Here is a 15,338-nt window from a genome sequence, read left to right as displayed (position 1 = left end):
TGTATGACTCCAATCCAGTGGAACAGGGTACGGTTTCAGTAATTACTCTCCACCTGCCCCACTGGGCACAGGTAGTTCAGATAAGGCTTTTGGTGTTTAGTTGCAACAATAATTTTGACTGTAATGATTAACTTGGACTTATCCTACACTGCTATCTTTTCCAGATATAAGCCAACTAAAGAACCAGGAAGAGATGGCTTTTATTTTGATGGAACTGGATATGCATTAATTGAATTGTCTGGTTATTCAAAAAAATTAACAATTGAACAAACAATTCGAATTTCAAGTAAAAATGCAGTGCTGTTATATTTGGAGAGCAAGGTAAAATATTTTACCATTTTCTTTTCCATCTAGTTCACAATGTTGACATCATAGTAAAGTTCTTCCAGATACCACCTGTCTGGATGCAGGTACACTGACAGGTGCATAGGCCCAACTCGTCCCATTGCTCTGCATGTAACATTGTAAATTTATCACACTCCGTGCCAATTCCCTTGTTGATTCCTGCAACATCGCAACACCATACCCCAGAGTCTGGAGTGAATGGGTGGGAGATAATCTGCCAGAGTGCCTTTGTAACTTCACTTTTTGTCCAATTGCTGAAGACGCGCACACACTGAGGTGACAACAGTCGTCAAAAACCTTGAACAGATAAGTTTACTGACACTCCTAATTGGGTAGCATCAAAGATATTGGGAAAAGTCATGTATTCAAATGCACCTTCCAAACTACCAACCACTAACACCTAGAAGAACAAGGGCACCAGATACGTGAGAACATCACCACCTGCAAGTTCCCTTCAAAGAAACTCTCCATCCTGATTTTAAAATATATTTCCGTTTCATCAGTCTTCAGTTGCTTCAGTCAAAATCTTAGATTTCCCTTCTTACACCCTATGGACTGTGACAGTTCTTGAAGGCAGCTCATCACCATCTTCTCCACTGCAACTAACAATGGACCATGGCCCAACCGATGACACCCACATCCCATAAACAAATTAAAAAAGAAAAGATCCACAGAGACGTGTTTGACTCAACTGTCCTTTGAAGAGGCCTGGCAAACCATTCAATTTTAGGAAACAAAGCCGTTCACTATAACGTCATCAAAGATTCACTTCCACTTGGCACTGTTGTTGACTATTCGTTCAGCTGCTTAGGCCCTAAGCTCTCCAACTCATCCAACTCCTTTATAAGTCTCCTTAAAACCTGTGAACAAAATATAGATCACCTATGCAAACCCTTATGTAATTTTGAGTTAAATTAAGTAGTGTTGTAATCAGATATACTCTTTGTTTTAGGATTCAAGCTGTGTTCTAACTGTGGAAGATGGAAAGGTGGTGCTCAGATATCACCTCAAATCCAATGCACCCAAGAGTGCCCAATCGTCAGTCCGACTAAACACCAACGAGGAGATTGTGGTAATTTTTATTGTTATTTAGATTGTGAACAAATGGGTGCACTATAAATAGTAGATAATTAAAATCTCTCTGTTCTCTGTGGATTTTATTCACCAATTTCTTTTGCACTACGCAGTATAAATAAAAATGAATGCTGTTTGGCAATAAATAAATAAAATATGAAAATATTTATCTGATATTCTGTATAGAATACATGCCTTTTATTAGGCCCATCTCTACCACTCTCATTCTACCAAGCTCAATGATTAAAGATCCTCCCTGCGAACCTTTCTTCATAAAAAATATCTCGTGGTTAATCACTTTGTCCACCTAACTTTTTTTCTCTTTCTCTCTCTGGGCTCCCTCACTGTCTGCTCACTTCTCTTCCCCCTCCTCTACCTCTCTGTCATCAGTACAAATACCACCTTGTCCTAGCTGCTATCTGATTTGAACATTGGTCACTGGACTAAAAACTCTAATTCTGCTTTCTCTGTCCACAAATGCTACCAGACCTGCTGAATTTCTCTAGTGATTTGTGTTTTGGTACACTTTATTGGATAAGACCTTCATCCCAGGAATGAGTCAAGTGAACCTTCCCTGAATTACTTCTGTTATATTTGCATTCACTTTCAAATTCAGAAACCAAAACTATATCTTACTGTAGATGTGATCATACCATGGCCTGAACAGCTGAAGTATAATATTCCTACTTTTATCTTCAAATCACTTTGCAAGAAATGCCAACATTCTATTTGGTCCTTAATCACGTGCTATATCTGCACACTACTTTTGTGACTTACGTTCCAAGACACCGAAATACTTTTGTACCACTGGATTCTGTAGTCTCTCTCCATTTAAGGTCAGAAGAAAATTTATTTGAAATCACACGTTTTCAGAGCACTGTTTCTTTGTCATGTGCCTTCATCCACCTAACAAAGGAGCAAAACTCCAAAAGCTTGTGCTTTCAAATAAACCTGTTGGACTGTAACCTGGTGTCTTCTGACCTTGTCCACCTCAGTCCAACACTGGCACCTCCACATCATCTCTTCATTTAAATAGTGGACTACTTTTCTATCTGACAATATCATACTCCATTTGCCAAATTGTTTGCCTGCTCACTTAACCTATCTGTATCCATTCATTAACTCTTAAACTCCTCCTGACAACTTACTGTCCTGCCTACCTTGGTGTTTTCAGCAAATTAAGTTCACGTACATTTGATTCCCTCATTCCAAGTCAGAGATAGAGATTGTAAATAGTTGAGATTCCAGCAATGATCCTGTCACACTCCATTAGTTACATCTCACCAAAAAGGTCCAATTATCCCAATTTCCTGCTTTCTCTATTTAACCAGTCCGTTATCTATGTTAAGATGTTACCTCTACACTACATTCTTTCACCTTCAGCAGTAATCTTTAATGTGGCCCTTACCAGATGCCTTTTGGAAATCCAAGTACACCATATTCATTTATTCCCTTTAATCCATCTTACTTATAACTTTAGCACTACAGAGTATAAATAACTCTGAATTTCTAACTCTCAAAAACTCTAAATTTTGAAAATATAATTTCCCTTTCACAGAATCCTGTTGACTTTGCTTGAAATAAAAGCAGAAACTGTCAGGGAAACTCAGCAAGTCTGGCAACTTTTGTGGAGAAAGGAAGAGGGTTAATGTTTTGGAACACTTTAGCATTGTTTCACTCTCCTGGCGTGTAATTTCCTGAACTCCGTCTCCTCCTTTCTTGATTGAAGGTGTTATATTTTCTATTTTCAGTGCTCTGGATCTTTCCAGAATCTAAGGAGTTTTGAATGGTTATAAGAAATACCACTACTATCTCTGTAGCCACTACTTTTGAGACCTTAAAATGCAGACTCTCTGGTCCTGGGGAATCATCAGTCTTCAGATCTAACAATTCTCCCAGTACCTTTGCCCTGGGGAGACAATTGTTTTAGGTTCCTCCCTGCCTTTCACTCCTTGATTCTCAAGTATCTTTGGAAAATTTTCTAAATCTTCTGCAGTGAAGACAGGCACAAAATACCTGTTCAGTGCCTCTGACATCGTTCTCCATTATCAACCTCGCTGTTTCTAGAAGATCAACACTGGCTTTTTTCCATTCTTTTTCTAATCAAATACTGACTGTTTTTATGTTACCAACTAGTTTTCTTTTACCGTTTGCCCTCTGTTAGTCACCTGGACCAGTTCTTCCGATCAGTGACCAAAGGCCAGGTAGTCAAGGTGCCATCCTTTGCCTTTAAATCACCTTAGTTTGAAATCATCCTTCAGCTTATCTCATGCTGGGTGCTATTGTTAACACCAGCCAGACACTCACTTCGATAAGAAAGTCGATGGCACAATCCAGTCAACTCAGGAATGTCAATATGGAAACCTGGAAGGCGTCTTTGACTTGCCTGGTTTGAGTTTAATCAGTTAGCTCAGATTGACTGTTAACAGTTCCCAAACTTTCCTTTCTAAAATTGGACATCTCACATTTCAGTTCTGATGGGTGCAAGATAAAAAGCTTTGAATTTTTATTTTTTTCGCAATACTTATCTTGAATACTGCCAACAAGTCATGTAATGGTATGGCCCCTAGTTCTGCTCTCACTCATAACCACCTTCACCACATCTATCCTATCAAGCAGCTTCACAATTTTAAAGATCACAATTAAGGCACATTCTCAACAGCTGAAACCTCTTAGTTCAGCAATAGGATTATTTTTGGCACTTTTTTCAGTGCATTGATGACCTTTTTATCCAACGAAGATCAGAACTGTATACCAAGGTTCTCTTCAATTTTAATGTAACTTGAATTATTTTAAGTAATAATTAATGTTTTATGTTCCTTGCAAATGAACAGCTTGCTTGAATACCATGCCCATAGTTTGGATGGTGCAAAGTACATTTTCATGATATTCTGCTTCCTGACAATATTCTAGTAAAGAACCTTAGTCTAAAAAAACTTTTCAAAGGTAAATATTATTTCTGAAGTGTCAATGTTTTCAGTGTTCCTTTAGGAGAAAAGAATATAACAATTTGTGGTTTTCTATCATCATCTATTTTAATTTGTTCTAATCTGTTTTAATTTGTCACATTTAGTTCATATTAATTCTTATCATATATGCTTACAATATTTTTCAATTTCCAATTACTTTAAGATCAAACTCATAATGCTCAGAACGGATGGACGTACTGTTGTAATAGTCAACACTACACGTGTTCTGGATGAGCGTAATACTTTCAATGAGTTGGATTTCCCTAACTATTACCTTGGAGGAATACCATCACAAATCAAGGAAGGGTATGTTGATCTGTGTTTTATTTTAAAAATAAATATTTTAAAAAAAATCTTCTTAATAAATTTTGCCTGTAGATGTCTTTTTTTACAAGGCAGTAGATTCACCTTATTATGAGATAAATTTGAAATTTTATATTAAAAATAAGCCCCTCAATTTCTGTGGTGTTCTCAGATTCTTTAGCTGATTGTCAATGGAGTCATTGGAAACACTGCCCTAAGGGAGTTTACAAGAACCGATTCTCCCCAGACTTTAACTGTTCACAGTTTGAACTGGTAATGTCGCTTATTCCCCCTTTCAGAGTAGTGTAAAACAACTATATAAATAAATTGCATTTCTATAACACCTCACTAAAGTTGTGAAATGTCCGAAGATGCTGCATAGGGATGTTATCAGACAGAATTTGACAACAAGCTACATAAGATATTAGGACAGGTCTCTGAATGCTTCATTAAAAATGTGTATAATTGTAGAACAGGTAATGCAGGTCTGCAGTTATCACCATCATCTTGTCAAGGGCAACTGGCACTAAATGCTGGCCAGTCAGTGATGCCCACATTTCATGAATGAGTTTTAAAAAAAAATATATACTGCAAAAGTCATAGTAAAGTTGCCATAGTCGCACTCTCTTGGTAATACACCAATCCTCCGGCACCATGCCTGTGCTCAGTGGGGACTGGCAAATGATGGCCAGACCTTCTGTTAGTTCCCCCGCCTGCATTTAACAGCATGGGATATATTTCATCTGGCCCTGGTGATTTACCTGCTTTCAGGGCTGCTAATCCTATTAATGCTTCCCCTCTCCCTATGTTTATCACTACCAATACTTCATGCCCTCCTCAGCAATATCCACATAATTTCTCGCTGTTGTAAAAACAGACACAAAGAACGCACCTCAACATACGTGAGTTATCTCCTCACCAAAGGGGGCCCAATATTCCATTGACATTTCGTCTAAAATTGTCAATTCCAATTTATTTGGGATCCTAGCCTTTGTGAAATGCACGTGGAATATTGTCATTAATTGCATGGTGATTAGAACATACACATAGGGACATTTTACTGCAGCTGGTCAGGACTCTGATGAGACTGAATGTGGAGGACTCTGTCCAGTTTTGGTGCTTATGTAATTACATTAGAAGCAGATTGATGGGACTTCTTACTGGGATCAAGGTTATCACATGAGAAGGTGGACAAACTGGGGAAATAATCCATTGGAGATGAAAGACAAGTGATCTGATTAAACACGCGAGATCCTGAGGGGACTTGACAGGATGGATATTAAAAGCTGTTTCCTCTTGTGGAGGAGGCCTTAACTGCTCCAACATCCTGTGTTCCTAATTATCCATGATATAGGACAAAAGCAAGGAAATTATTATAAAGCAACAAAATGTGAGGCTGGATGAACACAGCAGGCCAAGCAGCATCTCAGGAGCACAAAAGCTGACGTTTCGGGCCTAGACCCTTCATCAGAGAGGGGGATGGGGGGAGGGAACTGGAATAAATAGGGAGAGAGGGGGAGGTGGACCGAAGATGGAGAGTAAAGAAGATAGGTGGAGAGGGTGTAGGTGGGGAGGTAGGGAGGGGATAGGTCAGTCCAGGGAAGACGGACAGGTCAAGGAGGTGGGATGAGGTTAGTAGGTAGCTGGGGGTGCGGCTTGGGGTGGGAGGAAGGGATGGGTGAGAGGAAGAACCGGTTAGGGAGGCAGAGACAGGTTGGACTGGTTTTGGGATGCAGTGGGTGGGGGGGAAGAGCTGGGCTGGTTGTGTGGTGCAGTGGGGGGAGGGGAGATTTTGAAACTGGTGAAGTCCACATTGATACCATCTCCAACACCATTCATGACCTCATCACCTCAGGGGACCTCCCACCCACAGCCTCCAACCTCATTGTTCCCCAACCCCGCACGGCCCGTTTCTATCTCCTTCCCAAAATCCACAAACCTGCCTGCCCCGGTCGACCCATCGTCTCAGCCTGCTCCTGCCCCACCGAACTCATCTCCACCTATCTGGACTCCATTTTCTCCCCTTTGGTCCAGGAACTCCCCACCTATGTCCGTGACACCACCCACGCCCTCCACCTCCTCCAGGACTTCCAATTCCCTGGCCCCCAACACCTCATATTCACCATGGACGTCCAGTCCCTGTACACCTGCATGGCCCTCCGCTTCTTCCTGTCCCGCAGGCCCGACCAGGCCCCCTCCACCGACACTCTCATCCGCCTAGTGGAACTCGTCCTCACACTCAACAACTTCTCTTTTGACTCCTCCCACTTCCTACAGACCAAGGGGGTGGCCATGGGCACCCGCATGGGCCCCAGCTATGCCTGCCTCTTTGTAGGTTACGTGGAACAGTCCATCTTCCGCACCTACACAGGCCCCAAACCCCACCTCTTCCTCCGGTACATTGATGACTGTATCGGCGCCGCCTCTTGCTCCCCAGAGGAGCTCGAACATTTCATCCACTTCACCAACACCTTCCACCCCAACCTTCAGTTCACCTGGGCCATCTCCAGCACATCCCTCACCTTCCTGGACCTCTCAGTCTCCATCTCAGGCAACCAGCTTGTAACTGATGTCCATTTCAAGCCCACCGACTCCCACAGCTACCTAGAATACACCTCCTCCCACCCACCCTCCTGCAAAAATTCCATCCCCTATTCCCAATTCCTCCGCCTCCGCCGCATCTGCTCCCACGATAAGACATTCCACTCCCGCACATCCCAGATGTCCAAGTTCTTTAAGGACCGCAACTTTCCCCCCACGGTGACTGAGAACGCCCTTGACCGCGTCTCCCGCATCTCCCGCGACACATCCCTCACACCCCGCCCCCACCACAACCGCCCCAAGAGGATCCCCCTCGTTCTCACACACCACCCTACCAACCTCCGGGTACAACGCATTATCCTCCGACACTTCCGCCATTTACAATCCGACCCCACCACCCAAGACATTTTTCCATCCCCTCCCCTGTCTGCTTTCCGGAGAGACCACTCTCTCCGTGACTCCCTTGTTCGCTCCACACTGCCCTCCAACCCCACCACACCCGGCACCTTCCCCTGCAACCGCAGGAAATGCTACACTTGTCCCCACACCTCCTCCCTCACCCCCATCCCAGGCCCCAAGATGACATTCCACATTAAGCAGAGGTTCACCTGCACATCTGCCAATGTGGTATACTGCATCCACTGTACCCGGTGCGGCTTCCTCTACATTGGGGAAACCAAGCGGAGGCTTGGGGACCGCTTTGCAGAACACCTCCGCTCAGTTCGCAACAAACAACTGCACCTCCCAGTCGCAAACCATTTCCACTCCCCCTCCCATTCTCTTGATGACATGTCCATCATGGGCCTCCTGCACTGCCACAATGATGCCACCCGAAGGTTGCAGGAACAGCAACTCATATTCCGCCTGGGAACCCTGCAGCCATATGGTATCAATGTGGACTTCACCAGTTTCAAAATCTCCCCTTCCCCCACTGCATCCCTAAACCAGCCCAGTTCATCCCCTCCCCCCACTGCACCACACAACCAGCCCAGCTCTTCCCCCCCACCCACTGCATCCCAAAACCAGTCCAACCTGTCTCTGCCTCCCTAACCGGTTCTTCCTCTCACCCATCCCTTCCTCCCACCCCAAGCCGCACCCCCAGCTACCTACTAACCTCATCCCACCTCCTTGACCTGTCCGTCTTCCCTGGACTGACCTATCCCCTCCCTACCTCCCCACCTACACCCTCTCCACCTATCTTCTTTACTCTCCATCTTCGGTCCGCCTCCCCCTCTCTCCCTATTTATTCCAGTTCCCTCCCCCCATCCCCCTCTCTGATGAAGGGTCTAGGCCCGAAACGTCAGCTTTTGTGCTCCTGAGATGCTGCTTGGCCTGCTGTGTTCATCCAGCCTCACATTTTGTTGTCTTGGAATCTCCAGCATCTGCAGTTCCCATTATCTCTGAAATTATTATAAATATGTGTAAAACACTGTTTCAGCCTTAATTGGGGTTAAGCTGGGAAACCAGCTATGGTAAGGTAGTGAGGATGCAAATACAATCACAACAATAATTTCAGGTCTGAGGAATTTCAGTTGTGTGAATAGATTGCAGAAGTCAGGGCTGTTGTCCTTGCAGGAGAAAAAGTTGAAAGTCAATTTCTTACACATATTTGAAATCTTCAGCAGTCTAGATTGAGTGGGTAGAGAGATACTATTCCCATTAGTGGAAGGTTCGAGGACCAGAATGCACAGATTTAACAGCATCAACAAAAGAAGCAAATGGTGACATGAGGAAAATTTTTTTTTTATGTAGCAGTATTCAATAGAGGCCCTGAGAAAGAAATTTGATGATTAAATGAGAATTAAGTTGTAGACCTACAAGGAAAATACAAGGAAATGGGATTGCGTTGATTTTACTGAGAACTGGCACTGACATAATCTCATAAAGTGTAGAGCTGGATGAACACAGCAGGCTAAGCAGCATCTTTGGAGCAGGAAAGCTGACGTTTCGGGCCTAGACCCTTCTTCAGAAATGGGAGAGGGGAAGGGGTTTCTGAAATAAATAGGGAGACGGGGGAGGCGGATGGAAGATGGATAGAGAAAATAGGTGGAGAGGAGACAGACCGGTCAAAGAGGTGGGGATGGAGCCAGTAAAGATGAGTGTAAGTGGGGAGGCAGGGAGGAGATTGGTCAGTCCAGGGAGGATGGACAGGTCAAGGGGGCGGGATGAGGTTAGTAGGTAGGAGATGGGGTTGGGGCTTGAGGTTGAAGGAGGGGATGGATGGAAGGACAGGTTAGGGAGGACGGGATGAGCTGGGCTGGTTTTTGGGATGCAGTAGGGGGAGGGGAGATTTTGAACACTGGGATTTTGAAACCCCACCTCTTCCTCCGTTACATTGATGACTGTATCGGCACCGCCTCGTGCTCCTACGAGGAGCTGGAACAGTTCATCCACTTTACCAACACTTTCCACCCCAGACCTTAAGTTCACCTGGACCATCTCTCATAACTCTCTCTCCTTCCTGGACCTCTCTGTTTCCATCTCTGGCAACCACCTAGAAACGGATATCCATTTCAAGCCCACCGGCTCCCACAGCTCCTGAGGATACACCTCTTCCCACCCACCTTCCTGCAAAAATGCCATCCCCTATTCCCAATTCCTTTGCCTTCGCCGCATCTGCTCCCAGGATGAGGCATTCCACTCCTGTACATCTCAGATGTCCTTGTTTTTCAAGAACCGCAACTTGCCCATATCAGTGGTCGAGAACACCCTTGACCATGTCTCCCGCATTTCTGGCAACTCGTTCCTCACACCTCCTCCACGCAGTAGAAAAAAGAAAACAGAATCCCCCTCATCCTCACATACCACCCCACCAACCTCCGGATCCAACGCATCATCCGCCGACACTTCTGCCATCTACAATCCGAACCCACCACCAAAGACATTTTTCCCTCCCCACTCTCATCTGCCTTCCAGAGGGACCACTCTCTCTGTGACTCCCTTGTCCGCTCCATGTTCCCCTCCAACGCCACCACACCCGGCACTTTTCCCTGTAACCGCAGGAAGAGCTACACTTGCCCTCCATACCACCTCCCTCACCCCCATCCTGGGCCCCAAGATGACTTTCCACATCAAGCAGATGTTCACCTGCACATCTGCCAATGTGGTATACTGCATCCACTGCACACGGTGTGGCTTCCTCTACATCAAGGAAACCAAGCGGAGGCTTGGGGACCGCTATGCAGAACGCCTACTCTCAGATCGCCCTAAACAACTGCACCTCCCAGTCGCGAACCATTTCAACTCCCCCTCCCATTCCTTAGATGACATTTCCATCCTGCAGTGCCACAACGATACTACCCAAAGGTTGTAGGAACAGCAACTCATATTCCGCTTGGGAACCCTGTAGCCCAATGGTATCATAGTGGATTTCACAAGCTTTAAAATCTCCCTTCCCGCTACTGCATCCCAAAACCAGCCCAGCTCATCCCCTCATCCCTAACCTGTCCTTCCACCCATCCCCTCCTCCCACCTCAAGCCCTACCCCCATCTCCTTCCTACTAACCTCATCCCACCCCCTTGACCTGTCCGTCCTCCCTGGACTGACCTATCTCCTCCCTACCTCCTCACCTACACTCACCTTTACTGGCTCCATCCCCGCCTCTTTGACCGGTCTGTCTCCTCTCCACTTATCTACTCATTTATCCATCTTCTATCCGCCTCCCCCTCTTCTCCCTATTTATTTCAGAACCTCCTTCCCCTCCCCCATTTCTGAAGAAGGGTCTGGGCCCAAAACGTCAGCTTTCATGCTCCTCTGATGCTGCTTGGCCTGCTGTGTTCATCCAGCTCCACACTGTGTTATCTCAGATTCTCTAGCATCTGCAGTTCCTACTACCTCTGACATATTCTCATAGGTGGCTGCCTTCTGTGAGGTTAAGATATAGGAGCAGAATTAGACCATTCAATGAGGCTGTTCCACATTCAGTCTTGGCTGATAGGTTTCTCAACCCCATTCTCCTGCCTTCTCCAAGTAACCCTTGATCCCTTGCTAATTAAGAACCTATCTATCTCTGCCTTAAAGACACTCAAGGGCTTGACCTCCACACCTTCTGCAGCAATGAATTCCAAAGATTACCCACCCTCTGGCTGAAGAGATTCCTCCTCATCTCAATACAAAAGAATCATTACTTTACTCTGAGGCTGCTCTCTCAGGTCCTAGTCTCTCCTTCTAGTCAAAACATCTTCTCCACAGCCACTGTATTCAGGCTTCTCAGTATTCTGTTTTATTCAGGTCCTCCCTCATCCTTCTAAACTCCATCGAGTACAAACCCAGATTCTTCAAACACTCCTCATGTGATAAACCCTTCATCCCCGGGATAATTCTTGTGGACTTCTCCAAAGCCAGCACATTTGCTCTTAGACACGGAGGACAAATAGCTCACAATATTCCAACCGCGGTCTGACTGGAGCCTTAAACTGAGTCAGTAGTACATCCCTGCTCTTGAATTCTGGCCATCTTGAAATGAATGTTAACATTGCGGCTCCACTGTTTTCCTGCTAGGCTCCCCTCCCAATCAACCCTGGTCAGTCCCTCCGTCAAGTCTTTGGTCAGTTAGAACATAGAACATAGAACATTACAGCACAGTACAGGCCCTTCGGCCCTCGATGTTGTGCCGACCTGTCATACCGATCTCAAGCCCATCTAACCTACACTATTCCATGTACGTCCATATGCTTATCCAATGACGACTTAAATGTACCTGAAGTTGGCGAATCTACTACCGTTGCAGGCAAAGCGTTTCATTCCCTTACTACTCTCTGAGTAAAGAAATTACCTCTGACATCTGTCCTATATCTTTCACCCCTCAATTTAAAGCTATGCCCCCTCGTGCTTGTCGTCACCAACCTAGGAAAAAGGCTCTCCCTATCCACCCTATCTAACCCTCTGATTATTTTATATGACTCAATTAAGTCACCTCTCAACCTTCTTCTCCCTAATGAAAACAGCCTCAAGTCCCTCAGCCTTTCCTCGTAAGACCTTCCCTCCATACCAGGCAACATCCGAGTAAATCTCCTCTGCACCCTTTCCAAAGCTTCCACATCCTTCTTATAATGCGGTGACCAGAACTGTACACAATACTCCAAGTGCGGCTGCACCAGAGTTTTGTACAGCTGCAGCATAACCTCTTGGTTCCGGAACTCGATCCCTCTATTAATAAAAGCTAAAACACTGTATGCCTTCTTAACAGCCCTGTCAACCTGGATGGCAACTTTCAAGGATCTGTGTACATGGACACCGAGATCTCTCTGCTCATCTACACTACTAAGAATCTTACCATTAGCCCTGTACTTTGCCTTCTAGTTACTCCTACCAAAGTGCATCACCTCACACTCGTCTGCATTAAACTCCATTTGCCACCTCTCAGCCCAGCTCTGCAGCTTATCTATGTCTCTCTGCAACCTACAGCATCCTTCGTCACTATCCACAACTCCACCGACCTTAGCGTCGTCTGCAAATTTACTAACCCATCCTTCTACGCCCTCATCCAGGTCATTTATGAAAATGACAAACAGCAGTGGACCCAACACCGACCCTTGCGGTACACCACTAGTAACTGGTCTCCAGGATGAACATTTCCCATCAACTACCACCCTCTGTCTTCTTTCAGCAAGCCAATTTCCGATCCAAACTGCTATATCTCCCACAATTCCATTCCTCCACATTTTGTACAATGGCGTATTGTGGGGAACCTTATCGAACGCCTTGCTGAAATCCATATACGCCACATTAACCGGTTTACTCTCATCTACCTGTTTGGTCACCTTCTCAAAGAACTCAATAAGGTTTGTGAGGCACGACCTTCCCTTTACAAAACCGTGCTCACTATCCCTAATCAATTTATTCTTTTCTAGATGATTATAAATCCTACTCCTTATAACCTTTTCCAACACTTTACCAACAACTGAGGTAAGGCTCACTGGTCTATAATTACCAGGGTTGTCTCTACTCCCCTTCTTGAACAGGGGAACCACATTTGCTATCCTCCAGCCATCTGGCACTATTCCTGTAGACAATGATGAGTTAAAGATCAATGTCAAAGGCTTGGCAATCTCCTCCCTGGCTTCCCAGAGGATCCTAAGATAAATCCCATCCGGCCCAGGGGACTTATCTATCTTCACCATCTGTAGGATTTCTAATATCTCTTCCTTGTGAACCTCAATCCCACCTAGTCTGGTAGCCTGTATCTAAGTAATCTCTTCGACAACATTGTCGTTTTCTAGAGCGAATACTGTTGAAAAATATTCATTTAGCGCTTCCCCTATCTCCTCTGACTCCACACACAACTCACCACTGCTATCCTTGATTGGGCCTAATCTTACTTTCGTCATTCTTTTATTCCTTAAATACCTGTAGAAAGCCTTGGGGTTTACCCTGATCCTATCCGCCAACAACTTCTCATGTCTCCTCCTGGCTCTTCTGAGCTCTCTCTTTAGGTCTTTCCTGGCTACCTTGTAGCCCTCAAGCGCCCTAACTGAGCCTTCACATCTCATCCTAACGTAAGCCTTCTTCTTCCCCTTGACCAGAGATTCCACCTCCTTCGTAAACCACGGCTCCTGCACTCTGCAGCTTCCTCCCTGCCTGACAGGTACATACTTATCTAGGACACACAGGAGCTTTTCCTTGAATAATCCTGTCACATCTGATTCCAGCTTCCCCCTCTCAAACCGCAGGGTTGATTGCTTACCTCAGGTTAACTCTCTCAGCACATAAGTTCCACTAGTGAAGGAAATCTACTATCCTTATCCTGGTTTACATGTGATTCAAACCTTCAGCAATGTGGTTGGCTGGGTCCTAAAAAGTCACTCAGATCTAGGGACAATTGGAGATGGACAATAAATGCTGGCTTGGCCAGCGATACCCACAGCCCACAAATGATTAACAAGATCCCAGAGTGTGAACAAATGGATGAAGCTGATTTTTGGGGAAGGCTGGGTTTGAGGTGGCCGCTTCTCTGTTCTGTTTCAAGAATTCTCCTCCTTCACACTCTTTTCATCTTGAACTAACCACCATGCTGAGTCTTGCTCCATCTGAAGAAAACTATCTGGGGAGCGATGATAATGAAGGTTATAACACAAAGTTTGGTAAATGGAATTGAGCTCAGTTGACTGGATGGTTGGTTTGTAATACTGAGTGATAGCAACAGTATGCGTTCAATTCCTGCACCAGCTGAGGTTATCGTGAAGGACGCTTCTCAAACTCTTCCCTCGCCTCACACATGGTGACCGAGAGGTAAAACCACCAGTGCTCACGTCTTTCTCTCTTTTGTGAGAGAGCAGTCCTCTGGGACTATGGCAACTTTACCTTTATAGGAGGATGTGCTGATTGGATGAGATGAAGCTCACGTGGAGCAGGGAGGTTAAGTGATCTATTGTTCTCCCATGATATGTATATAATTCTCTTTGACTTTTTCATTCTAGATTGAACATACCTGTGAAAACATCAATGAGGGCCTGTATGAAAAATCTGAAAGCTAATGAAAGGAATATTGATCTGTCCAATGAACCTATTATTGGTGTTAGCAAAGGCTGCTCACAAGCACTCCTGGTGAGTTCTAATATACATTTCCCACAAGCAATCAATAATAATGAATATCTCTATAGAAATACTACAGAGTGGTGAGGCTGAAGAATTCACTGTCACAGAAAGCAGTCAAGGCTAAAACATTTGAGATAATGGGAACTGCAGATGCTGGAGATTCCAAGATAATAAAATGTGAGGCTGGATGAACACAGCAGGCCAAGCAGCATCTCAGGAGCACAAAAGCTGACGTTTCGGGCCTAGACCCTTCATCAGAGAGGGGGATGGGGGGAGGGAACTGGAATAAATAGGGAGAGAGGGGGAGGCGGACCGAAGATGGAGAGCAAAGAAGATAGGTGGAGAGGGTGTAGGTGGGGAGGTAGGGAGGGGATAGGTCAGTCCAGGGAAGACGGACAGGTCAAGGAGGTGGGTTGACCGAAGATGGAGAGCAAAGAAGATAGAGGTGTGGCTGGGGTGGGGGAGGTATGCAAAGTCCTTCTGTGTACTTAAGACTGAGACAAATATGTTCTTCATCAGTAGATAAATCAAGAGTTACAGGGAAAGGGCAGGAAAGTAGGTGCAAGGTA

The 15,338-nt window shown here is 45.2% G+C and overlaps 1 protein-coding gene and 1 long non-coding RNA gene across 2 annotated transcripts in view; one reads left to right on the top strand and one right to left on the bottom strand.

Moving 5' to 3' along the window:
- The window catches only part of LOC132209596 (uncharacterized), a 134,112-nt gene that overhangs the window by 70,575 nt on the left and 48,199 nt on the right, over window positions 1-15,338 (bottom strand). The window lies entirely within an intron of this gene.
- Window positions 1-15,338, top strand: part of lama3 (laminin, alpha 3) — a 170,993-nt gene that overhangs the window by 123,707 nt on the left and 31,948 nt on the right. Inside the window, exons 42-45 of the mRNA XM_048528602.1 lie at window positions 165-321; window positions 1,298-1,417; window positions 4,552-4,694; window positions 14,652-14,778. Of these exons, the coding sequence (XP_048384559.1) occupies window positions 165-321; window positions 1,298-1,417; window positions 4,552-4,694; window positions 14,652-14,778 (547 nt within the window). The remainder of the gene's footprint in view (window positions 1-164; window positions 322-1,297; window positions 1,418-4,551; window positions 4,695-14,651; window positions 14,779-15,338) is intronic.

Source organism: Stegostoma tigrinum, chromosome 5 (assembly GCF_030684315.1).
Source record: "Stegostoma tigrinum isolate sSteTig4 chromosome 5, sSteTig4.hap1, whole genome shotgun sequence".
In the NCBI taxonomy this organism is placed as follows: Eukaryota; Metazoa; Chordata; class Chondrichthyes; order Orectolobiformes; family Stegostomatidae; genus Stegostoma; species Stegostoma tigrinum.
Note: the sequence above shows the minus strand (reverse complement) of the source record. Positions and strands in the feature narration are given on the sequence as shown.